This window comes from Hippoglossus stenolepis, chromosome 2 (assembly GCF_022539355.2).
Source record: "Hippoglossus stenolepis isolate QCI-W04-F060 chromosome 2, HSTE1.2, whole genome shotgun sequence".
In the NCBI taxonomy this organism is placed as follows: domain Eukaryota; kingdom Metazoa; phylum Chordata; class Actinopteri; order Pleuronectiformes; family Pleuronectidae; genus Hippoglossus; species Hippoglossus stenolepis.
In genome coordinates, this window is record NC_061484.1 from 20,611,535 (window position 1) to 20,638,648 (window position 27,114).

The following is a 27,114-nucleotide window of genomic DNA, read 5'->3' on the forward strand; positions in this document are numbered from 1 at the left end:
TTTCCTGCTTCGACCTGTCATCTTCACCAGAAATCACAGGATTATACACAAACATGCTGGAAAAAGTCATTAGTATGAGGGCCCTTTTCTTCCTATTGTCTCCCCCAGTCTTTTTCCCACTTTTTTCAGTGTGTTTTATTTTCTCTAACAGCATCTTTGAGGGCATTTCAAAATGTAGCTAAAGGTGCATATGTTTGGTGGCCACGCGGGAGCAAAGTGTTGACCCCGTCAGCTGTTTTCTCTCAGGGTTAATTAAAGAAAACAGCAGTGCAATGTGAGCCCGTGTGAAAGTGGAGTGAGTGTGAGAGCGTGTTCAGCGCCGGGCTCGACTCGGCTCATGTCAGCTCAGCGCGGCTCAACAGCATGTGTCTGAGACAGTGGGAACAAAGACAGAGAGCTGTACAGAGAGGAAAATCAGGGAGTCCACCCCAGATGTGCCTCTGTTACACATTTTAACAGGTTATCAAAGAAATGTTAGTGTACTTTTGTCAAAGAAGAAAACATGCACGTTTCTGTAATAAGACAATCCGGGCTGTGGTTATGAGTCGAGAGCTAAGAGGACCCAGATCTACAGTGTGTTGTCTCAGTATCTGTATTTCATGACTGATTTGACATGAAATTGATGCAATAGGCAGCTCTGCCCTTTTCAGTCAGAGCCCACCATGGCACCAGCCAGTCACTCAATGTTATGATCCTGGCATTCATTTGGCATTAAGCCCCATCCTCAAATAGCTGTTAAACCCACTGGGGTAATGCCAGCCTGAATGAGAGACAATAGAAAATGACTTAAATACTCCCATTAGTGCTGGGAAATCAGGGCCCTAACAAGTCAGTGGGGATAGGCGTTGAGTCTCATTGCATTTTGAGCTTGTTAGGGATTTCCCTGTAGCTTCCATGCTGTGTTGTTGCCTTTTTGGAAAGATGCGGGGGGTCGTTTTTTGTTCCCCCTTTGTGTGCAGGATAAAATGATAAAACAGTCTGCGTCTTCCTCCTTACCTGACATAGGTCTGTAATATATATATATATACATATATTTATATGACTGTATGTATACATGAATATATATATATATAATACAATAAATAATTGTAATTATTGTTAAACTCGTTCTTAGGTACGATTTAGATTTCAGTTTTCCTTCATATAAATCCTCTCTCATCAGCAGAATAAGGTATTGAACAATGTTGCTGTATGCGATGGCCAGCTGTTGAGTGACGTCACCCGTGTTTGTGATAATGAGTTCCGCCCAGGATAGAACTACCAGCCAATCCCAAAGCACGCACAGCTTCCTTTGGCTCATCAGCATGCAGGTGGTGCGCAGTTGGCCAGTCCCAGTGAAACTACCCTGCCATTCACCATTACCACCATATTTTCCCAAAATGGCATGAAGGAGAGGGGGAAAAAGCCAACTTCTTATTTATATTAGAGAAGGGAAAAAGTTTTTTAATCAGACTGGGGATGATGGGGGTGAGCAAATAAAATTAAAGGTTATTAAAGCATCCGTACTCTGATCAAAGTTGCGCCCATAAACAGATTCCCCCTGAATCAGAGCAATTAGCCGTAGCGGCGTGGAAAAGTTCTTTCTATTTCCTCCTGCTTAATAATGGAAACTCGGATACCGCAGGGAAGGAAGCACTGAGGCCTAAAGTAGATAGCTCTCTCATGGCTCCATGTTCAACAGCTTTTAGACCCACCGTAAACAAATTAAAATGTATAAAGCTTTACCGTGACTTAATAAAGCTTCATACACCTTTCATAAGACATGCAGTTGATACACTACACAACTTAAAATCACACAGAGAGAATTCAAACGGAGCTGTGGGTAAATTATCGCGTACGATTACAGCTCCAGGCAGTATTAAGATTGTTCGGACTGAATTCACTGTGCTTGCAGTAGAATAAGTAAAAGTATCAATCTCTGTGACTATACAGTGAGATTATCCGTTAAGTAGCTTTGCACTCTGGGAAACGAACCCAAGCTCCCAGATTGCACACACACACACATACTCCCACATACATACACTACGAATAAGTTCAAGGGCTCCAAATTGCTCACAGGGGCATTAGCAGTATTAAATGAAAACATTTGCCGTTCCTCAGTAGCCTCCAAATCCCAGGCACTAGGGTTTAACTAGTATTAGCGTAGCATGGCGGCGTCTACGTAGCCAATAATGACCACAGGAAAAGGAACCCTTCGCAATAGCAGTGACCCTCACAATCCATTTCCACACCTCTACCTCATTGATTGAGTGAAAATGAGAAACTATAGTGTGTGTGCGTGTGTGAGAGATAGAGAGTGAGAGAGAGACAAAAATGGTACTTGCTCCTCATCTGCTAGTTTTGCAATCTGTGGATTTCTCACTAAAAGCTGTTTTAGTTTGCAAATGAAAGGCTAATTGGAATTGAATGTGTTGGGCAAAGACTGATTGATGAGTCGGGTAGTGTGCAGGGATGCAGTTTCGGGCTGTAGGGATGTTCTGTGTGTTTGTGTGTGTGTGTTGAAGGGGAAGTCCAGTGGAGGGGGCCGCTACTGAGCACAAAATGTCATTAAGTATTCATAAGTGAGGTGTAGACATTTGAATGACCTCGTTTGTGAGTGTGTTTTTGCCATTATTTACATTTGCATGGCACACAGGGAATGGTCCCCTGCCCTGCCACACAGGCAGTGCCCTGGGCTTTAACAAACATGCATGCGTGTGTACATGATTTGCCACTGAAATGTCAAAGTCAAGGCTGTTCATTTGAATATTGCTAAAGATGGCTGAATAACAAAACGAGAGTGGGACTAAGGGGTCTTGTTACCCGAAGTGAACTGACCAGAGGGAGCAAGGTAATGTACAGTACCAGCCATTTCCCCCTTGTTAGTATATTTGCTTTTCATGCATGCATGTATGTGTGCGTGGCTATCTGTTCAATATGTGGGACTTGCTTGCCTCTACATTTTGCATTTTGCATAAACACTGATCTTGTTAGGACCTTAGTAAACCTCATGGGAACCACAGCCCGGTCCTAAAAAACGTAATTTCTTAGGTCCTGGTTAAGGTTAGGGATAAGGTTTTGGTGAGACTGTGATTGGAAGTCAATGCAAAGGCCTTATATTGACAGCTACGCAAACCTGTGTTTGTGTCCAGGCCCGGTGGAAGGATGCAGCGTGCCGAGCCGTGGCAGCTCAGACAAGAGAACAGTGATGCAGTGTGGAATGAACTGACCTACCTGAAAAACCTCACCAGGAAACTCTCCACTGAAAAGTAAGTCACCTGACACCCAAGTCCAGCACAGATTTTACCTGCATTGGAAATTTGAGTATAAACATACGCACACGCACACGCACACCCACACGCACACACACACACACAATGCTGACAAGAAGGTAAGACAAATCACAACACCAAATGATTAATGGATACACTACATTGTTGGGAAGAGGGGTAGGGGTCTTCCAGCCAGGAAGAGATAGGAAAGCAAAAGCCCACATAGGTCTGGCCATTCCATTTGTTCAAAACTTTCTCTTACATATGCACACAAATACTCACATACTCCCAGTGTCCCTTCCTGTTTGTGGGTGTTGAAATTTTGAGTGTGCCCTTCGCAGCTTCACAGCATCCACCTAGCCCTGCACATCATTACCAGCCAGCGGGGGCCAAAGCCAGATCGTTACACTGTGTTCTCATTTGTAAAATTGGCTGCCCAAAAAATTCACACATAAAAGTGGAGGAAGTAAAATCACATTATCAGAATCCTTGGCTGTGTCTTTGTGAAATAATTGTATTTTTAATGGAACATTTAGGCCAAACTGTAATCTTGTTGCTGATGTTATTAAGCGAGTGTCAATAAGATACTTTACATACTCGGTCTGTAAACTGTGACCTGAGTGTCTGTTTTAATGACAGTATGACTTTTACGCAAGAGGTGCATTATTTCTTTCTTTGTTGCTTATAGTTTTTCCACTCTTTCCGTCTCTCTCTGTCCTCCTGTCTGCATCTTTTCGTCTGTCTCTGGGTGTAGTGTAGCCATTGTCTTGTTTGATCTAAAGAAGCCCCCTGTTACAGTACCACTAACACTGACCTGGTATGATACTACACAAAGCTTGGCCTAAAGCCACAGTCTTCCTCTCCCCTGTCTCCCCTAGCCTTCACCTCTCCTCACCTCTTCCCTCGTCTATCCAATGCCTCGGTGCCGTCCTCTTCTCCTCTTACTTGCCTTCCCAGTTGCCTCCCTCCGGCCCTCCGTGATGCTGCAGTAGGCTGAGGCCAGAATTCTGGAACTTGCCCTCCACCACTGCTTTCCCCTCTGCTCAACCCCCTGCCCTGTCCTCCTAATCCCAGCTGAGCTCATTATGATATAGCCCGGCTGCCTCTCTCCAAGCCTGAGCTGTCCGAGCTAATTACAGGCTAGCAGCCCCAGTGCCGCCGATGCTGCCTGTTAAGGGATGTCCATCCACCTGCCTGCCCGCCTGCCCGGCCACAACTTGAGCTGAGCAGAGCGGAGCGCTGGATGGTCTAGGGCTGGGGCCTGAGGGGGCGGGGGGGTTACACTACAGTGAACATGCAGGGTCCTTGGAACTGACCTGCGAGGGAAACCACGAGGGATGGTAAGCGGCTGGCGTCTCTTCTAACTGTGTAACCGGCCTGTCCTCCGGGGTTAGTGTTGATCCCCTTCATGTGCCCCTGACCAGCTTCCCCTCATCTCCTCCATTCGCGCCCCCAGGACCCCTCCTTACTCGGGTGGCTGGTGCAAAGTAAACTTGGATAGGATCTTTACACTTGGGCTGTTAAAAATCTCTCCGTTCCAGGGCACACATCTGTACAAATGCACAGCTCAGTGTGTTAAACTAAACAAAAGCATACTGCCCATCTCTTTTTCGATGGAACAGTGAACAACCAGGGTTCTGGTTGCAAAATTCTGTTCAGAGGCAACAGAGAGGGCAAAAGTTGGAATATGACAGTAAAATAACAACAACAGCTTCTGCAAGCAAAACTGCAAGGAAACTCATGGGGCAAGCAGTTATAGCTTGTTGTTCCGTTGACCGTATTGTAATGATTGTGCTTGTGAAGGTTATGCTAGATAAGTGCTAGCAATGATCCACTAATGGATAATTAACTCCTGGCAGCGGAAGAATTTAGGGCCAAATAAAGACCCCTTATAAAGCTTTAAATGCCTAGTGGCAGGCTTTAGAGGAGAGATTCTGTTTAAACTCCATTTGTCTCTCATTTCTCCTCCTCATTGTCATGAGATTGCGCACAGATGCTCCCTATCACCTCTTCCGAAAGCAGCACTTGTAAAACAGTGTCTTGAGGCCCAAATGACCATTTCCCAGAATTAATATTGCTGGGATAACTCCTGCTCAGTGGGTCCCAACAGTGTTAAGAGAAGGTTATAAGGCCCAGGCACCCCCTGTAATCTCTGCTCTTGAATGAGATGTTAAGGAAGAAGGTGAAACAGGTTTGTTTCTCTGCTCTTTCAGCTGATTTACTGGCTCCCTGTGGCTCAATTTCATGACTTAAGGATGCAATAAGTAACAAATTGTTTATTCTTCAATAACTCAAACTTGAAAATTATAGCCTGCACCTGCAGCATGAACTACTTGTCAGGAGGACGAACAATTTCCAAGCATGTCAGTGAGCTTGTGTTACCTGCCACTTCACATCTGAGCTGAGATTTCGACATCAGATAAACAGCACAGTTGACCTGGTCGGATTTAGCATGGCTGAAATATCACATACTAATTAAATAGAAGGATGACATCATGTGACATTTTCACATGCTGAGAAGATATTAGACCTCAGTGGTCAGTTCTTTACAATCAGGTTAATCTCTTGTCAGATTATTATTAATTATAGTTTAGGTATTGTTTGAAAAAAAAAAACTTATAAAGAGGTTAATTACCTCAACCAAGCAGGTTATGTTTTCACCCCTATCCTTTATATGTTGGTTGGTTTGTATGTTTGGTAAAAGCAAGATTACACAAAATCCACTGAAAGGATTTCCATGAAACTTGGTGGAAGGACGTGATAGCAGGGAATTATCCATGGACCTTGATGCACAAAATTTATGGAGCTATGAATTTATTCATGACAAACTCAGACATTCTTCTCGATTAAAAATGAAGTAACCACTTGAAATCAGTTTTCATGTACTGATACCAACCAATCCATTATATCAACTTTGAACAATCATGCTATATTTCTACTTTCATGGTTCATTCACCAAACATTTGAATTGCAAAAAAACCTTCATTAAATAATGCACTGATAGTGTTCCACACAAAAGCATCCAAGCTCTCAACCTTTCACCGTTTTTTAAAGGCAAAAGGGACAAAATAAATTTGGGGCACCAAGACCGATTTTGATTGAAATTTCTTGCCTAGAAATGTTGCCTTGGGGTCGTTTTATCTGCCTCATTACGCATCGGTCTGCAGCACTCCATGTCCATGCTTGTTAATTGTTGTTAAAGGTCTGTTGGTAAAAAGAGGCAGGGATTATTTAGGCCTCATAAACAGAATAAACACATGCAGCGCATCCTCAGACTTAAGATGCTATGCTCAGACAACATCAAAGCATAAATTAGCCAGCGATTACTGGGGGAAAAAGCCTTTGAGATCATTTGCTCTGCAGCAGCAGTGAAACCTCCTCTGCAGAGAGTGACCATTATGGATGTGAACCTCCCCAGTAAGCGACGTTGACACTAATTAAGTTTAATAAAGTTTACCCTGATGCTTCTCATATTTTTTTAGTTTCATCTTGATTTGCTAAAAGGTATTAGAAGTAATGAGTCTTTTGCCCCCCCTGGACCAGGGCTTAGTTGGAGGAGGGACACATTTGCTCAAACACACACAAACAGAATGTTTTATTCATGATTTAAATTCAGACAAGTAAGGTTTTTCCTTCATTAATTATTTGATAAATTAATTATTACGTTAAAAAAAATTGCTTAACACTTACTAATTTTGATGCAAGCTTCAGTGCGCCTTCAAGTCGGCGTTTGTTCGAATAAAAAGAGCAAATAGAATTAAAGAACAAAGGATTATTTTTTCAAAGAACCAAATCTCACGAATAAACTTCATACATTCAGAATGGAATGTGCTAATAAATACATCATCCATCCATCCCTTCATTCATTCACTCATTCATTAGCTGTACCGTTTGAGGGTCGTGGTGTGCATGGAGCCAATCCCAGCTGATACCAGGCAAACAAAAGGGGACAGGTTGCAGGTATGACACAGGACCAACCTAATAAATACTATAATATTATGATTATATGATTTTGTATTTATGTACAAGGACATGTTTTATTTTATATAAGGATACCTAGTGACACCTATCCCTATTAAACAGGGAAATGTGTGGACGTCCTAGGTTGATCCACCAGTGGTTTTATTACATGAATGCCCATTTACCTCTTGCATCAATGGCTTGTGAACCTTCCTCTTAAAGACTCACTGTTGCTGTTGCCGCTACATTGCCCACAGCTAAAACACAGCACCGAGCCATGTAAACTCCACCAGTCACCATTTCTGCTGACAGCAGTGGCTTATCCACCCAAACTCCCTCTATGAATGAACAGCCCTCTAGCTTGACTTTAACCATGAGGGAATATCACACAGTACACACACACACACACACAAACAAGAATCTCTCCCCTGTGATAAAAATGCCAGAGGTGTTTTCGCTTTCTCACCCTATTCCCTGCTCTACCCGTGTATTTTTATGCGCCGAGCAAGAAACCAAAAGGAGGCTGGCGTGTGAAAGCACAATGGCTGCAGATGATGTTGCGTTGTACACCCTTGTGGATGGAGGCTGGCAGTTTGCGCTCTAAGCTGTGTTTGGCGCAGCACAGGTAGGGATGAGATCAAATGACATGGAGTGGATAACTCAGGGCTGAAGTTCAAATGTGCAAATGTTTTTAAAAACAGGGCCAAAAATGCGGCGTGAGACACGGAGTTCCACTGCAGACCACATCATTACCAAACAAAACACCCGTTTGTTGACTTTACTTTGGTTTCTGCCAAGAAGCTTCTTTTTGCTTTTATACTCGCTGACTATTATTCTGCCTTAGGTGACGCGGCAAGTTGAGAGGGAGTTGAAAATTGTGGCTAGCTTCATTTGATTTGTCATCCAGATTTTTTTTTAAAAAAGACTTTGTGTATCCTATAGGAGGTAAATCTGTAGAGAACCCTCTTTCCACAGTGATATCTCGACTATAACTGGAAAACATTCAATTTAACATAAACTACAGGTTACTGGAGGTATAGTTGGTGCAGGAAAAAACTCTAGAATTTGTTTCACTTGGAGGCAGTCATAATGTGATGCAGATCTAAAAGGTAGCTCCTTAAGGTTGGGATTTATCTCAGTGCTACCGCAGCCTTACAGTGTTGCCTAAACATCCTTTTGGATTCTTAAATTTGCTCTTTTCCCATCATCAGGACCCCAGTGGCGTGAAAATAGTAAGCATCTGTTTATCAAATGATGTACTCACATGAGGAAGCAATGTGCAAGGAGTGAGACTGGAAGGGAAGATATGAGCATACGCCATCCAAGAATACAGTTTTGTGCAGTGAAGAATGAAATAGATTCGACAATTTGTTGTGTCACTTATGGAAAAAAGAGAAGGCAGTACATACTGTGGAGATGTGTATTCGTATTAACGGTTAATTTAAATGAGAATTTTAACATGTTGACCAAGTTGTTAAACAAATGCGTTGACAGATGCCATCTGTTGTTTTGATACAAAACAAAACTCTGTAACTTTGTGACTCACACGATGCAAGTTTACAAAACTAAAGTCTAAAATATAAACTGGGCTGCAAACCAGATACATTTTTTAAATAAAATAATAGTTTTAGGTCTTGTTTGGTCTTCTGACTTTTCAGTTTAGTCCCCCCCCAAAAAATAACAGGAGTGAAAGGTGGCTCGGACCATGGTTCGGACCAACAAACCAAAATGTATTCCAAGCAAAGAAGGTATTCTCGGTCCAGATCAAACTGAAAACACCATTAAACAATAGAGGAAGCAGAAGCAGTTGGCAAGATTGCTATTGATATAATGATTGACCATCAAGGACATTCATTTGGTGCATCCAAACTAGTGTCAAGTACTGCACGTGAAGTTGGTAATGCTTGTAGTAGTACCATAATTATATTACACTGGCAACAAAGTTAACTAAATGAACCACTTCATTTATTTCTCACTTCAAACTCAAAGACTACCATGTACTAGATGCAGCCCATGTAAGTGATGACTACAGGAGGTCATACAAAATTCTGCTCCATAAAATGCAATATGAAACCTAAACTAACCGGACCAAATGTAACAAAGACATGATTTCAGACCCTGGTCCAGACTTTCAGGCTTGAAAACATCCTCAAGTACACAATGTTATCTCTGCAAATATTGAAGCTATTACTCTCAATAATTCTTCCTGCAGCATCCCCACTTGTCGATGTGTTAATTTTGTTTTTTATAGCAGATTGAAGCACAAACTGCAACAACGTGAGTGTTACTGAATCAGGATGCAATAGTCCTCCATCTCTAGAGTGTGATGTTGTGAAACTAGAAGCCCCTGGCCAATGAACTACATCTGCAATCCAATCCCTCCTTCATCCAAGAAAATATGCTTATCCCTCAACAAAATTGAATGTTTTGCATCTGAACTTTGGATTAGCGTCAATACTATCAGCATCCAAAAAGGCATAAAAGAGAAACATGAGATGGAACAGGCTCCTACCACATACTGCATATTTCAGTTTGTTTGTCCCATTAACAACCTCCACACATAAGGCAGTGCCAGTGCCTCATCGACTTGAGTTCATTTATGGAGGCAAATCCATACAGGAGCGACACATATCCATCTGCTTCCTCCACCTCCCTCAGGGAGAGTCATTTGTGTACTTATTTAAGCAGCGGTCAGCCATTAGACCAGGCCTCTGCTGTATTGTGTGGGCTAAAAAGCTAATTACTTCCCTTCCCTGCGCTATGGTGATAATTTTCCCAAGTCATTTTCTTGGCATATGGAAAAATCTCTTGGTTGATCTTGCAAAATAAGATTGGTTTAAAAAGTGTCTCGTTTAAGTTAATTGCCATTATCCTCATCATGATTCATAATAACCACAAATGGCTCTTTTTACACCTCATATTGTTCAGAGTGTATCATGCACGGTGCACTCACCACTTTCCTTAAGAAGTCGGTCAGAATAAAGACCTACTGTTGTAATGAGGTAAACTGAGGGAAGAAGGCCACTACAGTAGCAGCGGCTTGTTTCTAGTTTTCCTCTCTGACTCTGTGGCGCAGAGGGGAGGGGAATTAGGTGTGTGTTTCAGGTGTGGTTGCCTCTGTGGGCCATGTGTATCCTCAGTAGACTTCTGTTGGGGTCCTAATAATAACTTGAAAGTGCAAAGACTCGAGCATGGCTCCACGTAATTAGCCTTTAGCAGAAATCAAGCTAATTGCACAGAGGTAATTGGGCACTCTTTCCACTCTGTTTGTCTGTGATGATACACACACAGATGCACACGGTACTCTCCCACCTTGGCCTTTCATGTTGCATGTCACTTTGATTTTCAGATGAATTAAAAACCATTTTAATTACTTGATTTCTTCACCATGTTGTCTTTACCATTGGGATGGAAGCCAGCGCAGACAAATCAAAGTGTCTCGAATAAATGATTCCACAGTGGAATCCAGATTTTAAAAAGATACTAATTTTACTATTCTCGTGTTGGTACTGATTTCTCATCTCTTATTGTTTCGGAATTTGTATTTGGAGAATATATTTAATTGCTATTTGAGGAAAGGTTTATAATGTGTGTGACTGCAGAGCCAGCTTGGAAGAGCAGATGGACATGTTGCGAGTCCAGGCAGCCATGGACCGGGCCACAGTGAAGGAGCTCCACCTGTGTCTTGCCAGTGAACACCAAGGTGAGCCCCTTTTGCTTTGTATTGGAAAAGCTGTTTTGGAGACAAAAAAAAGAACTGAATGCTGATGATTGTTTAAAATTATTTTCCTTTGTGTTCTTTTGTAAATCTTTTGCCTAAATTGAATTTTACACATGTGTTGTCACATGTCTATCACACGTTCAAAGAGTATTCGTAGCACCTTTAAGCTACCCTCACATCCTGGCCATGTGTACCAGTGAGCAGAATTAATAAGATCCCTCCCAGTGGAATTAATAGGACAACTCAATTAAGACTTGATCAGCTCCTTGCAAATTGATTGAAAGATCAAGTAGTGTTCATCTTGTCTGAATACATCATTCCCAAAGTTAAAAAGCCTATTGGTTGTAATTGATTCCGCATCCTTTTGTCAGACGCCGACCACTGCAATCGGTGGCTTTAATTTACTCGTTCAATAACAAATCTGTCCTCGATCACTTTAATTTTCTTCACAACCAATGATGGTGTCGGTTGGAGATGCAGGCCTGTGATTTAACGGGTGGCAATAATTAAAATAGTGGATCCTCTCCTATTGACAGTCCAGTCAGGAATACCAGGATAAAAAGCGCCTTAGAAGGGGCACAATTAGTTTTATATCTTATCAAGTAAATAATCTCTAAATATAAATGTGATACAAGCACCTTTCTTATTCACAAAACATTTTACAGCTTCTGTCATGAATCCACTTAAGTGTAAACCGTGAAGTATATTATACTAGATTCACAGAAATAAATTATAACTTAAACGTGTGATGAGAATTAAAACAGTCAGTACTTTACACAATGTTCTCTCCAGGACTGGTGTTTTTGTTGTATTAATGTTAAAAATGCTCTCTGTCCCAAAACAACATAAAATATGAAGTTATGGATTAAGTTTTGTGTGGGATGATACTTCATATTATGTTGACATGAATGACAGCGAATCCTTTTGCCACAGGATTGTAATGTTATAACCTAACTTTGCAATGACCAGTCTCACAATGAATGGGAACACGTGTGCTATCTGGATTCCCAGTAAAGCATTAGAATGCTTGCCATATTTTATATTAAAGGACACAAAATCTAATAAATCATTTACAAAATTCAACAAATGAATAAATCATTGAGGATTGTGATAGAAAATGTATTGATCACAGTTGTTAATAGTGAAAGTCAATAAGTTGCATAGCCGACTGTGATGACTGAGGCAAAGATGATCTCATCATTAACTTTGTGAATCGATAAATGTCGGTTGTGTCAACATGTTTGCGAACAATAGGAAGTGAACCCCAACGTCATTTAAAATAAACGTTGTGAATGGCCACAACATTTACTCCTGAAGAACCTCTGTGACCCGATCAAAGGGATAGCGGGTTGATGGCTCACACTGGAATCACACTAACGAAAGGCAGCAGATGAAAGGAACAGGGCCTTTGTGCTGCAGCCCATGAGGAGACGTGGGAGGGACGTTAATGTATGCCGCAGTGCCAGGACCTCCTCCAACAGTGGGTGACTAGGGAGCCACCACGTCTTCTTATCAAGGTAGTGCTGAGGTGCCAACTCCCAAGCCACCGGCCCTGGAGCTGGATAATTGTCTCCCAACCTGGTTATGTACCCAGCGAACACGGCAGCCCTCCTGTCCTATTTGGTGCTCTGTTTGATTGACTGTGACACGCTGGAAAGACAAAAGAACAGCCTAATTCAAAGTAACAAAATTCCCTGGGCAAAGCGTCAAATGTGAAGCAAGGAAGCAGCAGCCTCTCACAACATAACCCCTCTCTCTCTTTACTCTCTCCTTCTATGGCCTCTTTTTCCCCACTCACTCTCCAAAAGATCAACTGACCTAAAAGTCAAGGTCCTGAATATTTAATGTTTCCAGCCTCGTTGTACAAATTATTTTGGTCGTTCTGTCGTGAATGTTTAACAGGCGAGAATGAAAGGCAGAAAGTTGTATATTATTTTGTGTTGCCCTTTGCATCTAGGTGAGCAGGAAAGATATTCCAACTTCTGCAGGTGTATCTACTGTATGTCAAACATCGGTGACACTGAGGCCTACTGGATTGTGTATGCGCACATGAATATGTGAACATAAAATCCCCATACACTTTGACTCCGGCATGTATTCTGTTGTTATTGTAAAGCCTAAATCATATGTTTGCCAAGGCCACATTTGAACTTCTCAGAATAAAGCAGCATGTTAGTCTGGTGAGATTAGTTGTCCATTGGGGAAACATAGTGGACTACAAAGCAGTGCAGCCTGGGGCTTGTGTCCACAAGGGATTCAAGCACTTCTCTTCGTTTGTTTAAGATCTCTAGAGAGAGGTTGCCCATTGCATGTACCAATGTGTGTGTATGTGCTTTTGAGCAGTGTTTTCCTATTTCCTTGTGGGCTACTAAATAAAACACCTTTCTGTTAATCTGGTTGAAAAAGGTTATCTGATAAGATTTTAGAAACAAGAGGTAGGTTTTTAGCCGTGAGAATTTCAAGACCTTTAAGCATTAGTGATCCTGTGTTCCTTTTGATTTGATTGAAAAAAAGAAGAAGAACCTGGACCTTAAGATGGAAATTACACATTAATAATGCAAATTGATTTAATGTACCCTCTTTATTATCCTTCTATTGATTGAGCAGCCCGAGTTTGACAAATCATGTCACAATAACAAGCTTTGTTCCCCTTTGCAGAATTGCTTCACAAAGTGGTAGAGGAACGCCAGGTCAAAAGCAGCACTCCGAAAAAGCCTTCTGTTTCTTCCGAACGAATGGAACAGTCATTTAAAAAGGTACAGCACTATGCCATCACTAAGTGTTCCTTGTCATTGCCAATAAAAGAAACCCGACAGAGCCATAACTACAGCACAATGCCTCTCAAACACTTTGGTTTTACTCTATGAAGAACGATTTGAAAGTGTTCTCGCTCTTGGAAGGATTGGTCATTCACTAATTTCCAAGTCATGTGTCAGCTAGGACGTTGTTTGTTTCTTTTCCAAGTTGAAAGCAATTCCAGTTGTTACTACAGATAATAACTGTTGGGGTGGAGTATAGGAACGTGTATTAAGTTCGCAGAGATCACAACATTTTTGTATTGTAGCTCTTAGTAGCTTGCTCATGTTTGTGCATGCATGCTTTTAAAACCCCTGCTTGCATGAGTTTATATGCCCCCCCACCCTTTGATTTTCATAGCAGTGAATTATCAAGAGTAGGGATGGCCATCTAATATTTTTTGAAAGGTACCAGGCTTCACCAGCGGGCAGACTGAGAGCCAAATAAAAGGGGAAAATTGCCTGGAGGCACAAACCCAGCAGGCATCCACTGTTCTCTTAAACAGTCTCCACCAAAGATCTAACAAATAGACTAAGTGTTCTTGGTTGCTGTCTAGTTAGGGGTGATCAGGGTAAGGGGGTGCCAGTCAGATGTCCATGATCTTGCTGGATTGCGGAGGGAGTGTTGACCCCCTCACTGGTCCAACCTTTCACAGGGCATAAACCGCATGCGCTGGCACATCCCCCCCGTTAGAAAATGTCAGTGGAGAGGAAAGCCTCTATATGCATGCTTCCACAAGCAGGTCAAATCAGGCACTAGCCTTTTTCGATAGAATTGTCACCTTAACAACAACAGGATGCACTTTGACTCTGAATGTTGTTTTCAAGAGTCGTGTGTGTGAAGAAGTTTTAGAATTTATTTTAAAAAATGACAGATATGCAAAGGAAAAAAAATGTACAATGTTGTACCACTGTGGCCCCGTAATGTATCTCTGATTCTTTCAGATTGAGCAGCTGGAGTGGAAGATGAAGTCCCTGGACGCGGAGACAGAGAGGCTGAGGGAAGAGAAAGAACAGTTACTTGAGGCCAACAAAGACTTGGCCCTCAACTGCCACAGACTCCAAGCCTCCCTGGATCGCCTGCGGACCCTGGAAGCTGCTCGTGAAGAGGCAACCCAGGACCAGGCCCTGGCCCAGGGGGAGCAGCACTGCAACGAGATCATGGCTGTCGAAGCCCGGCTGGCTGCATCTCAGAAAGAGGCTACCAAGCTTCATCATCAGTTGCTGAAGCTGAGACAGGAGCTGGGGATTCTCAGAGCAGCCAGGGACTTCTATAGGAACCATGCAGCAGGGCCAGTGCGGGCAGGTGGGATCGCTAGCAACATTAGCAGCAAGGTTAAATTCAAAACAACTAGGCTCAGAGGTCCACCACAGCAGCGCAGCCACCGAGCAGTCAGCCCCAATCAAGCCATCAGCTGGCAAGGCCGCAGCCCCAGTCCCACTAAGGATGAGTGGGAGGACATGAGCGTAGATAGGTAATGATACACACGCACACACAGACACACTTCTTCTTCCTGCCTCCCGCCTCATTATTTTTAGGTGGTAGGAGTGGAGAGGGTGGGTTGGCAGGATTGTGGGGGGCCACGCTGCATCGAGGGGACACTGTGCATATGCAAAGCGTAAGCAAATGGGTGATTGAATTTCATCGTCTGTCTAGTTGGTATTCAGAAGCCAAAAGAAGAATGTGAGCAAGAATGATAGAGAGTAGGAGAGAGGAGGGGGGGGGGACTACTGTCAGATCCTTTGAAATATCCTGGGATGCCTTGCTTGGAGCTTATTGACTGAAATTTGCATGCAAAATTAGCCACCTCTCCACAAAAAGTTGAACCGATGCCAGGAAAGCCAAGGGATAAGGAGGCCGCTGAAGCCTTGATACCTTCCAGGGATGCCATTTTCATGCACTAGTCACGCTATCTTGAAATTGACAGTTTGGCAGTTTGATTTAATTTACTGGTCCTGTGCATTCACTAACCCCCCCTTGACAGCGCTAAGGATCCCCTTGCAAGTACCAAGCCCCCACCTTCAACCACCCACCCACCACCTCAAATCGTACACACACAGCAGCCAATGCCTCCATGTCTAGTCATGTTTGTTATCTAGTGGCATGTCAATTCACAAATGTGTGTGCTACACTTATTTCCTCCAGCCACCCTTCTATCCTGCTCCCAACACACACTTGCATACTCACAAACAGGCGCAAACACACACACACACAAACACTTCCTTTCCATCTTACCCACCCTCCTCTCTCCTCTCCGTGCCTTAATTTAGTTAGATACATTTTGAATGACCCTACTCGGCTCAGTACCAGATGTCTACAAGCTGTTTAACACCCTCTAAATTAAGAACCATCGACAGTAATTATTTCATGTATGTTTTATGCAAAAAAGCCACTGAGCCAACATTTATTGAGTGATGGTCGGAATGATTTGATTTCAAACACTCAGAGCTATGGCTGATATTTATTTCTCTCTCTCTCTCTCTCTCTCTCTCTCTCTCTCTCTCTCTCTCTCTCTCTTTGCTCTGTCCCACTAACTCGCCATCTCTTCACCAACTAATTCATCTGACTCTAATCCCCAGCTCTATCCACGTGAGGCTGTTTAACGGGGACTGGGTACAGCTATGCCCTGCTTTCCTAATGCCTCTCCATGTAGCTAATAAGCAGCAGTCTAATATACGCTTTACCTGAGAGGAGGATCTAAGTGGATTTGCGAAAGAGGGGTCTAAACTGAGATGTTGTCTTATTTAAGGCACCTGTCAACCTTGTTACTGTAAAGCCTCCTGCGTCTCGTCTCTCGCAGGGGTCTTCTCCAGCAGTGTGTCTGGTAGGCGCTGCCGGAAATACAGTGTTTCTGCCTAAGGAGCTTTGGCCCTAATAGTGTCAAATAAAGATGTCAGACTCGTTAAGGCTACTGCCAAGTCTTTGTTTTTTTTTTTCCCCCCTTCTAGTTCTCGCTGCCTCTGGCTCGCTCTCAGAATTTTTTAGCTTGCTGGAGGAAGCTGACCATTTTGAGCGGATCATCAGTTTTGTTGGCGAGCAGGGGGTATGGAGAATATCTCACTGAATAGTTCTGTTAGAAGGAAGTGATGTGTGTTTATATATTACAGAGGTTCTTGATGGACACTACATTACATGAGGATGGCAAATTACGGACAAGGACAAAACAGTTTTGGAGGAAATCAAGGCCTTTGTTCTTAAAGATAATCCCTCATTAGGTGTTTTGATTTGGGGATCTGGTTCAGAGGTTACCATGGGTTTTTTCCATTTATTCAACAGCTTGGTGATTCGTTCCTTGGCTCCCTCTGTTTACTTGGAAGCATCCTTAACATATCCTTAGGAGGTTATGTTTTCACCCCTGTTTGTTTGTTTGGTTGGTTGGTTTGTTTGTTTGAAAACAACATTATGCAATTACTACTGAATGGGTTACCACAAAACTAGGTTGACGGATGTGGTATGGGTCAGGGAACAACCAATTAAATTTTGGTGCGGATTATGATCAGGGGGTAAATCCAGGAAAAAAAAAGTACTTTCTTTAACATTGCAAGGTGGGGCGTTTTTCAAACTTTTCACCATTCTCCCAGAAATTAATGCATGAATATTTATGGGTATAAACCGGGCACATCTAGGGGACTGATTTGTTTGAGTGAATGAAATTTGATCGAGCCTGATTGGATTTAAGACTGTTGGGCCTTGGCGGAGGTACAGTATGTGCTCAGCTGAGTAGTTTACTCAAGTTTCTCTTTAGTTTGTGTCTGTATTTGACTTGCACTGTTTTGCATCCAGCCTGTTAATGCACAAATCTGTGTTTTATGTACAGTATCTATGCACAGACACACAAATCCCCTGAAGCATCATCTTAAAATGCCAGCACAGCATTCTTACTATATGATATATGGAAGCACATTCAGGAGACAACTTTAATAGTCTGTGGATATAGTTACAGTAATTCTTGATGACTGATTGGCCTCATATTAACTGTATCATAGTGAGTGTAGTATTTGTTAGTTTCAGTCTGAATATGATATATATTAAAATTAATAAAAAGATTGATTTAAATTTGTATTCACATGGCTTAATTTATGCCAAACTTTAGAAGTCTTAACAGCAAGAACAGGTTTTTAATAAAATGCATAATTTCTTAGTTGTGGGGTCTTAGTGGTGGTGATTAGTTATCATCAGCAAGTCCCTCTGCCCCCTCCAGACCTGGTTTAACCCTAACTAGCCCCCGGTCTTGTCAAGTACCAGTTATATCCTCTCTCTCTGGTCTTTACCTCTGCTGCTTCTCCCAGGCCCCACCTTAATAAACCCCTGCCAGCGTAAATGTCACTGGCTTCCACCTTCACATCAAAGGTCACTGTCAATAAACCTGTGTGTGTATGTGTGTGTATTTGAGGGTGTGTGTGTGTGCCTCAGGAAGCCCTTACCGTGTGTCCATCAGATGCAACTTTGCTTGGCTCCGCTCAGCCGTGCCTCTCACACACGTCTGTCACACACAGAGGGCTAATGAAGGCCACAGCCGCTCTCATACATGTTGATGCATTCACTATCAGCACCCGACTCTGCAGCTTTTCACTTAATTTACACCCACATTTACACTTCTAGCTCAGAAATTGGATGGGACATTGATTTTCTGTTGGAGGGAGGGACGGCAAAATGCACATATTTTTGCCTGATGTCAACTAAATCAACCATAAATGGTAAATTGGTTTTATGTTCAAGGGTGGTACTTTCAGAACCAGTGTTGTGGGTTCAACTTCTGGTCTGTAATAACCCCTCTCACCTTTCTCCACAGTGACAGCGGTGAGGAGTACTTGGACAGTCTCGACAGTGTGCCCTCAGGGAAAGCACCTCGCAGACAACATGCAAACCGAAAGGTTGGTTTGCCCTCGTCCTTAAATCTCTCGGTTATCTAATCATAAGCTGTGTTAGCACTGTGTACAAATTTTACCTGTAGATCCTAAATATCTAATTTATTTCTTTAAAAATGGTTGCAATGTGATATTCATTATATTTGGAGGGAAGGTTTCCATATTTATGAGTGAAGATGATGTGTTGAGATACTATACAAAACAAAATTGTAAGCAGAATTTAACCTAACATTTATTGTAATTTAATTCAGAAGATTCCTATTTGCTCAATTATGTACAGCTACATTATCATAGCATTGATATTGAAAACTAAGCCCATGCAATGCACTGCTGTTCCAACACAGTTATTTAATCAATATACTCGTCAGACAGTCCTATTGTGACACATTTTGTTTGTTAATGTTTGGAGACGGAATACAGTTGATAATGAAGAGTGCATGTTGTAATTCATGTGCTTTCTGAGTTGGGTTTCAGTTGGCCCCTGTGAGCTGGCCTCACCCATACAAGCATGAAAACAACCATTTAAACCTCTGCACAGGTTAACGATTTTACGAGGGTCAATGTGAATGAGAACTGCAACGATTAATTGATTATGCGGCTAATTTGTTTATCAGTTAAAGCTAGGGTAGGTTGTACTGGAGAAGCTAGCAAGAGCAGGCTACACTACGATAATATGCTACAGATACAACCACCACCCTCCACTGGTCCTCTCGTCAAAGCTACGCCCCCTAAACACAAGAACGTGCACTGTGGGGCAACTGCCACATGCTGACTTCTGTGACTCGCTCGTAAACGTCTGACAATCGTTTCTGCTTGAGCGGTTCGTGTCCCTCTGGGTTGTGAAGATCTCTGCCATGTGCAGTGAGAGCACGGACGGAGTGCGTGTAGGCGGGGGGGTTGTGACAGACAGGGATACAAGCCAATCATTTCATTCAGTCCAAATGAAATGATTGGTCGGTCGTGCGAGGGTTTTACAAACGCCTTACCAGCCCCACCTTCAATAATTCTAATTCAATTTTTGAACAAAATAAATTATTTGTTGCTGCTTCTGAAATGTGCATACTTGATGCTTGTCTTCATCATATACGACATTTTACTGAACGTCTTTGTTTTACTATTTTCACTCTTTCACTCACATTTCATGAAGCAAACAATTCATCAATTAGTTAAGAAGATAACTGTCCAATTAACTGTTTACCTGATGATATATTTTTCAGTATTTCCATCACGCTTTGTTGCATGGTTTCGTTCATGCCAATGTATGCATCTTTTAAGTGTCCACTCCTTTTACTCCTGCGATCACAAAGTCTTCCTCGTGTGGTTGTAGATGCTCTTTTCTTCTCTGTCTCCTTTTCTCACCATGAAATCAATAGGCCTGGACCCTTACTCTTGTCCACATCAAACCACTTCACAGCAGGACATGGCAGCTCCAAGCCCCAGAGAGATATGTCTGTCAAGAAGAGAGATGAAGAGAGGAAAAAGGAGGGACCTTTCTAAAGATACTGTCCTTTTCTCTTCTCCATTTCTCTTTTTGGAAGGAAGGGAACAAGGTAGAAGATGGGGAGGAAGAGAGGGTGGCTGTTGTAAATGTTGCTAGGGAGCTGTCAGGACCCCTAGTCTCAGATCCCCTTTAGTTTTCCCCACTCCAGATCTGCTAAATGTGCCCATCAGCTCCCCCGGGCTCATCGCTATGACAGCCCCGGCCCCTCACGCCGCGCTATGTCACAAACCAAAGGTTTCGTCTCGCTGCTCCTCTCCACATGGCACTGTATGATCAAACCTGGCACTGATCAAATCCTATCTGACCCTGTACAAAGGAAACAGGCAGAGAGGACGGGGGGTCGGGGAGCGTTCTTTGATGTCACTACAAACAACGGTGAAGTTCGGTGGTGTCTTGCATCGGCACTTATGAGTGTAAATGATTACACACTCGCACATACACACTCGTCATGCTGTAGGAGTAAATCTGAGCTCTCAGACTGATTGAACAAAGGCGGCATTTGCAAGCATCTGTCAGAAGTAATAACTGTGCTTCGAAGCATTTAACTTCAAGTCAGTCGAACACGCTCAGGTGAATTATTAAAGCACAGGGTGATTTGTCTTGTCGCGTTAAACTGAGCACACACTGTGATCACAGTGTCATTATGAGCTGCGTCTCAGGAAGCGTAACATGTCAACCGGTTGTGTTACATTAAAACAGCTGCTTTTCATAACTGTCTCTGACTTCTCTGCTCCTTTTAGTCCTACAGGTGTTCACTGATCTCAAAAGCACCAGAAGCTGAATCTCACAGAAAACAACCCAATGTTCCTGCCCGAGGTAAGATACGTTTTCCTTTTTCGTACCAATGCAAAACTACAAAAATCTAATCCACTATTAATTGAAGCTGGAAAAACATTCACTGCATGTATGCTGTCGATCAGAAACAAGTATTTCAGAAGTTAACAAGCTTTGTTGTTTTGTTTTGAATCTGACACTCCTCAAATGGGTATACATGGAAAATGTGAATCATTCAAGTTGTTAAATATATCTCAGTTTTCACTGTTGCATACACAAAGACACTTTCACACACGGCTGTTAAATCCCAGCAGTAGCTTCTAAATAGGGATTTGGAATTTTCCTGTGCTCTTGTCAACTCTGAGGCGCCTGCATGTACTTCCTCCTGTTAGACGATAAACAGCATGAGCCTTGGGAACGAGGGACGAGAGGAGAGAAAAGGAGGTGGAGGAGGAAGAGGATGCTGAGGACCCAGCGCTGCTCCTCCTCCTCTGCTCTGCAGCAGCGTGTAGAGTCCCTACAGCGTCACATTGACATACTGCAAGGTGCCAGGAAAGATGCGGTGCTTTCAGCCAAAGAGCTGCGGAGGGCCAATGAGAAGATCATGGCACGGCTCAACTCCCTCACTGAGAAACTCGGCAGCAGAAAGCAGCTCACACAGGTAACTTGGGGAGAAAAACCAGGGAGATGAGGAAAGCCAGTTGTAAGCGTTGGGAAGTTTCTTATTTGTCTCTCTTTGTCTTTATTTTTCTGGTTCTCTCGTATTTGCTATGAGCTGAGAGTGCAGCTGTAGCAGGTCCTTTGCCCTTATCATGCTTAATAAGTGTGGCTGACAGGCCTACCCTCGCCTGTGGAGGTCAGCACCACAGAGCAGAAGAGAGAAGGAGAATCTCTCTCTCCCTCTCCGACTCGGCTGTTGTCTCATCCTGCTGAATGTTTCAGTGAGCCAGTTCTCCACAACAATCTGTGTCACTAGCTGTTACATTTCTTCAAATCCATGCACTTGTGTGCACAGACGAATACAAGGTGACTGAGTCCAGTGCCATACGCCCATTGAGTTATTTAGTACCTGCCTCCAGGTAGGAAACTCTTAGACTTGGTATAGATTATAAATAAAACACCTAGCACTTTGCCCCCTAAACAGTATCTTTCCTGTCAGGGCCTCCTTGTAGACACCAACATATGTACACACACACACACATACAAATACACACACCAACACTGAGACAGACAGAGTCGTTAATCCGATAGGAGGCAGGAGTCTTGGTGGATTCAGACATAGCAGCAGCCAGTGGAGGTGCACTGGACACCTGATTAGGTGCATGTGTCTGTATGTCTGTATATTTACTGTGTGGAATAGTACAGATAAAGTATATTGCACTTGTACACACAGGTCATGAGTGCAGCCCTCATAGTGTTGCTACCTAGGAAGTGGCCCTTGTGCTCCTACCCGGGCATCTGATTGCAGAGGCCCAACGAGACCTTAGACTCAGACACAGCAGTAAAGGCACACACACACACAAACACACACACAACACAGACTGCTGTGTGAATGTGTGGACAGAGAGGGAATTGTTGTCTACCTTTTTGTTTCCTCTTTCCTTGTGCAGTATTAATGCCACACCTCCAGAGAAAGTTTCAGCCAACTGACTGACCAAAGCCAGGTCTTGTTGCCCTCTCTGGAAAGGGCAGGAGGTGATGGACTTTGGGCTCGTTCCAGCCGGCCCGGGCCAACTCTCTAACTAAAACTCTCTGCTTGTAATTGGCTTAGGACAGCCTCCACAGGGGCCATCATGTGAGAAGTAGCATGGCAGTTTCACAGAAACTTGTTTGTGTTGCTCTGTCTCCTGATCCTTTGGCCATTCTGTCCTCCCCTTGTTGCTTCCTTCCTCGTCTCCTACCAATCCCCAATCCTTATTTCCTTATTCCTTCCATTCTTACTTGCTTTCCCTTATTTTCCTTTTCTATTCCCCTGTTCTTGTATTCTTTCTATGAGTTTGGATTGTGAGCGTTTAAATATCTCAATAACCGAATGTAATAGTTGATATATCATTTAAAACTGGAAGTGAATGCCCCGACATCACCAGCAATGATCAAGTCAGTCTATGATCTATTATGGATGTTTTAAAATATTTTCTCTTGAAGATAAGGTGTATTAAAGTCTGTTGAAAACATGTCAGCTCATGTGACCACTCATGTTTTATGTTGGGATTATTATTGCAAATATTCCCAGATTTTAATATTATCATTAGGATTTAAATACAGGCCAAAACCTATGAAAATGAGGCCTAATTTGTAATCAACTGGAATTCTCCTTTAATGTGTCGTAAGAAGCTTAAAAAGCTCAGGTGACAGGTGAAGTGTACCCTCCTCTTAGAAATGTCACGCATATCATAGAAATACCGGCTCCTTTGGTTGCTTGGATTATCAACCTCACTCATTATCGGTACTCTCCCATTTGCCTCACTCTTCGGTGCACTGGGACGTCGTCTCCCCCAATTTTACCAACTTTATCTCTTTAAGTGTGGAATGTCCTCCCCTCCTCTAACATGTAAGGGGCCGGGATTATCACAGGATTAGGGAGTGCATCAGACATCACAGACTAAACCTAATAAGCTCTAGACTATTTACATTTTAATGGCAGTTGCAGCACATACCACATAAAAAGTCTGGCCAGCGGGAGGAATACAAAGTGATTAAGGAGTTGGCACAGTAACTTGAGTAAACTTTATTATATGGTACCCTTCTTGCACCCCAAAGTGCTTCTCAAGACAAAACAATACAAAATACAAACAAGAAAAAAAAGTCAATAATACAAAATAAAATAAAGACGAGGGATAAAAATAAATAAGCAAACAGAACTCTAGACAGAGCCTGTAGACAGTCACAGTGATAACAGGCTGTTGTCGAGTGCTGGGAAAACTATATCTGAAAACAGTGGTATTCCCACTCTTTTTTCTTTTGTTGATAAAAAGTTAATATTCGGTAGAGAAGTTTCTATAAGAGAAGCTGCAGCAGTTGAAGTGAACCAGGCATCTGTTAAAAATATAAAGCTAGACTACGCTCTGTAATAAAATCAGTTATACAAAACATGTTGCAAGAGAGGGAGCTAATATTCAAAAGTGCTAACTCCAGCAGCTCCGGTCTGGGCCTCACTGACTGCGACAGACACATTTTCAGAAAGGTTCTGTGTGTCTCTGAAACAGGGTGCAACATGAATGTGTGAGACTAAGCTGTCGCTCTGTGGGAAAAGAGAGACGGATAGAGAGCTGTCCTCTCTTCCAGCCTAATGGACCACCAGTATATCTGTCCATGTCAGTGTCATCTCTCACCAGGGCTGAAAATGGCCTACAAAATCAAAGCCTGTCTTACAGGAAGTGTCATCAATGCCACTCTTAATCCGTGCACCACTGCCACTGCAGCCATCGCCTCACTTTTCACTCTCTACACCTACTCTCCCCCCCCCCTCCCTGGGGATATGGCATGTGCGTCTTCAGCGGAACAGAGGAAACCTAAAACAAGAGGGATTCTATTAAAAGGTGTCAGCCAGCAACCAGATATCAATAACCTCCATGTATGCAGAGCAGAGAGCAAACCCCTGGGAATCTGCGGTTTCACTCGGCTGTGTGTGTGTATGTGTGTGGCTCTGCGTGTGTTCCAGTATTTACCCCATGAGTGCAGCATACATCTTCATGTATCATGTCTCCTATTTGTGCCATTAAGCATTCTTGATGTTTGATATGATACCAGATCAGCTAATTGTGGTAGTATTGAACCCAAATTACAGAGATGTGTTTCTGCCTCATATTTTCTTAATAAAGACAAAGAGGTTTTTTTTTTTTTGCTCCACCGCACACATGTGGTTTAAAGTGTTCACCTCAGACGCTTATGTTTAAAATCGTTGATACACTGTACGTTGTCTATGATCAACTAGTGCCATTATCCTTCATCACTCTAAATCCAACCCCTCACCAAATGCTGAACTCCCTTTGTCCCAAAGCGCTCTGTGATTCTGCAGGACGACTTTATTATGCATGCCAATCACTGTGAGAATTAGGCCCCGTTGACTGAACAGCAGTATCATGTGTTTCCTAATTAGCATAAAAAGGTGTTTTTCTTTCACAGAGGTGATATTAAAGCGGAGCCCATAGCTCTTCCATGGTTACCACATACACTATTTCAGACATATTATTTACGTTGTCTCTGCCTTTATCTTATTCATGTACGACTTACGGAAGTTAGAGGATTTCTTTCTTACAGCAGTAATACATTTTTGTATAGGACAGCAGAGAAAGCTAGGTTTGGCAATATCAGTATCATATCTCCCATCACTATTTTGAAAAACTTTTATTCTTTTCCGTGCTATCATCAATAGTAGCCTATAGCCAACCAATTTTGTCTGTCGGTCAATCTGCAGAAGCTGACCTCCGACCTGGCCGGTGTGGAGCAGCAGAAAAAGGTTCTGGAGATGGAGCTGGGGCAGTGGAGGCAGATCACTTTCCCTCAGCAAACCGCAGCACCTCCACCAGCACCTGTAAACGCAGAGTGCTCCTGCCAGGGCAGAACCATACCCTCCTCAGCTAACCCGGCCCCCCAGGCCCTGGAGGCTGAAGTCAAACAACTCCAAGCTAGACTTAAGGTGAGTTGGTCTAAGACTTGTTTCTCACAAATAGAGCTCCAGAGGTAATGAATTTCCTTCAGGCTTTGTACACGCCTTATGAGATAAAGCTCTTAATAGGATGATGGTATTAAAGATTGTGTTCATTTCCAATTTTATGCACTATGAAGCTTGAGTGGATAATACATTGAATAACTGGAACATTTATTCATTCTATTTGGCCCCAAAAAAATGAATGAAACGCTACATTTATATTTATATTTATATTTACAGTGGTTTGTGAACAAAAGGAAGAAAACAAGATGTGTAATTTTTGCACACTTTTCTTTGAATTTTCTTTTTGTTGCTGTTTGCTTACTTACTATGCAATACCACAAAGTACTGGATTACACATGCATTTATGTTTTTCCCCTGGTATTTTTTTTCATACATCAATATTTCTGAGTCACTTTAATATCTCACTGGTTTGAATGCCCTGCAGTCCTTGAGGAGTTTCGAAACTCTGAAAGAAACACTCTCAAGGTTTTACTTTCAAATCATGATGCATTAAAAAAAGAAAAAAAAAAAACACAGATTCTTGAGCCTTTCAATTTACACTTGACATCACCTGAAATTGCATGTGATTTCAACATGAATTAGCATTTCTTATCATTTGATCTTATTACGGAGCACCTGTCAGGAAGATGAGAAATGAGGAATAACAGTAGAGACGTGCCCTACATCACAGGGAATAAGGTGTGAGTGGTACCACGGCGTTATCACCCTCTCCACAGCCAGCTCGTCAGTGTCACCAAGCAGATTGCTGCTGTCGTTACACACAGCCGCAGAAGTCATGTCGGGTGACACCAAAAGGGTGAGGTGAGGGATGCGCTGTGGGGGTGCACAAACTGAGTGAGCGCATTGTCAAAAGCTTGTACTGCTGCACTTCCCACAAGGGATATGGGGCCCTTTAAACCAAAGTGAACATGCACGTTCAAATATCCATCAGTGTTATGATCAGAAGCCAACCTGTCGTCATGCGCCATATGTCTCTGTTGCTCATAAAGCAAAGAGCAAAGCATAGAAGTGGTTTATTTTTCAAAAATCTTAGCAGTATTACTGGTTTAAATACAGTGAAAGCATCATTAATGTCTAACAAATGTCCAATTATTTTTGATGTATAGAAATGCACAGAAATTTTAATGTTATCACAATTAGTTATTTATTTGATAAGCAAATCACCATTAAAATAAATGAAGTAGAATAGGTCTGCAAATTGTTATTTTTCCTAATTACTCCCCTTATCTTATCCACGTTTAAAAATACAGCTTTCCTCTTAACCTCTTTTAGCACCTTGCACCCTCCCGCTGTAGCTATAATGAGGAAACATGCTGTGCATGACCTGTCATCAGTGGTGTCGCGAAAACCTTCTCCACCCCCTGTCGTATACAAACACATTAACAAACACGCGCCGTGTGCCCTTCCCCCAGAGTGCAAGTGCGGAGGTCACAAGGCAGGTGGCAGCTAACAAAGCCCTGCGAGGCCAACTCCAGGAGAAGGAGGACAAGCTCCGCCAGCTGCAGGACAAGTTAGTTTCACACCTTTCTCTTAATTAATATGACTTATTTTTCTTTGCTTTTCGTTCT

General features: G+C 42.7%; 1 protein-coding gene across 1 annotated transcript in view; it reads left to right on the plus strand.

Annotated features, from left to right (window-relative positions):
• cntln (centlein, centrosomal protein) overlaps positions 1 to 27,114 on the plus strand; it is an 82,860-nt gene that overhangs the window by 31,922 nt on the left and 23,824 nt on the right. The window contains exons 13-21 of the mRNA XM_035184126.2: positions 3,132 to 3,248; positions 10,814 to 10,914; positions 13,591 to 13,688; positions 14,673 to 15,202; positions 18,521 to 18,602; positions 20,838 to 20,913; positions 21,264 to 21,532; positions 25,289 to 25,510; positions 26,959 to 27,056. Coding sequence (XP_035040017.2) covers positions 3,132 to 3,248; positions 10,814 to 10,914; positions 13,591 to 13,688; positions 14,673 to 15,202; positions 18,521 to 18,602; positions 20,838 to 20,913; positions 21,264 to 21,532; positions 25,289 to 25,510; positions 26,959 to 27,056 — 1,593 coding nt within the window. The remainder of the gene's footprint in view (positions 1 to 3,131; positions 3,249 to 10,813; positions 10,915 to 13,590; positions 13,689 to 14,672; positions 15,203 to 18,520; positions 18,603 to 20,837; positions 20,914 to 21,263; positions 21,533 to 25,288; positions 25,511 to 26,958; positions 27,057 to 27,114) is intronic.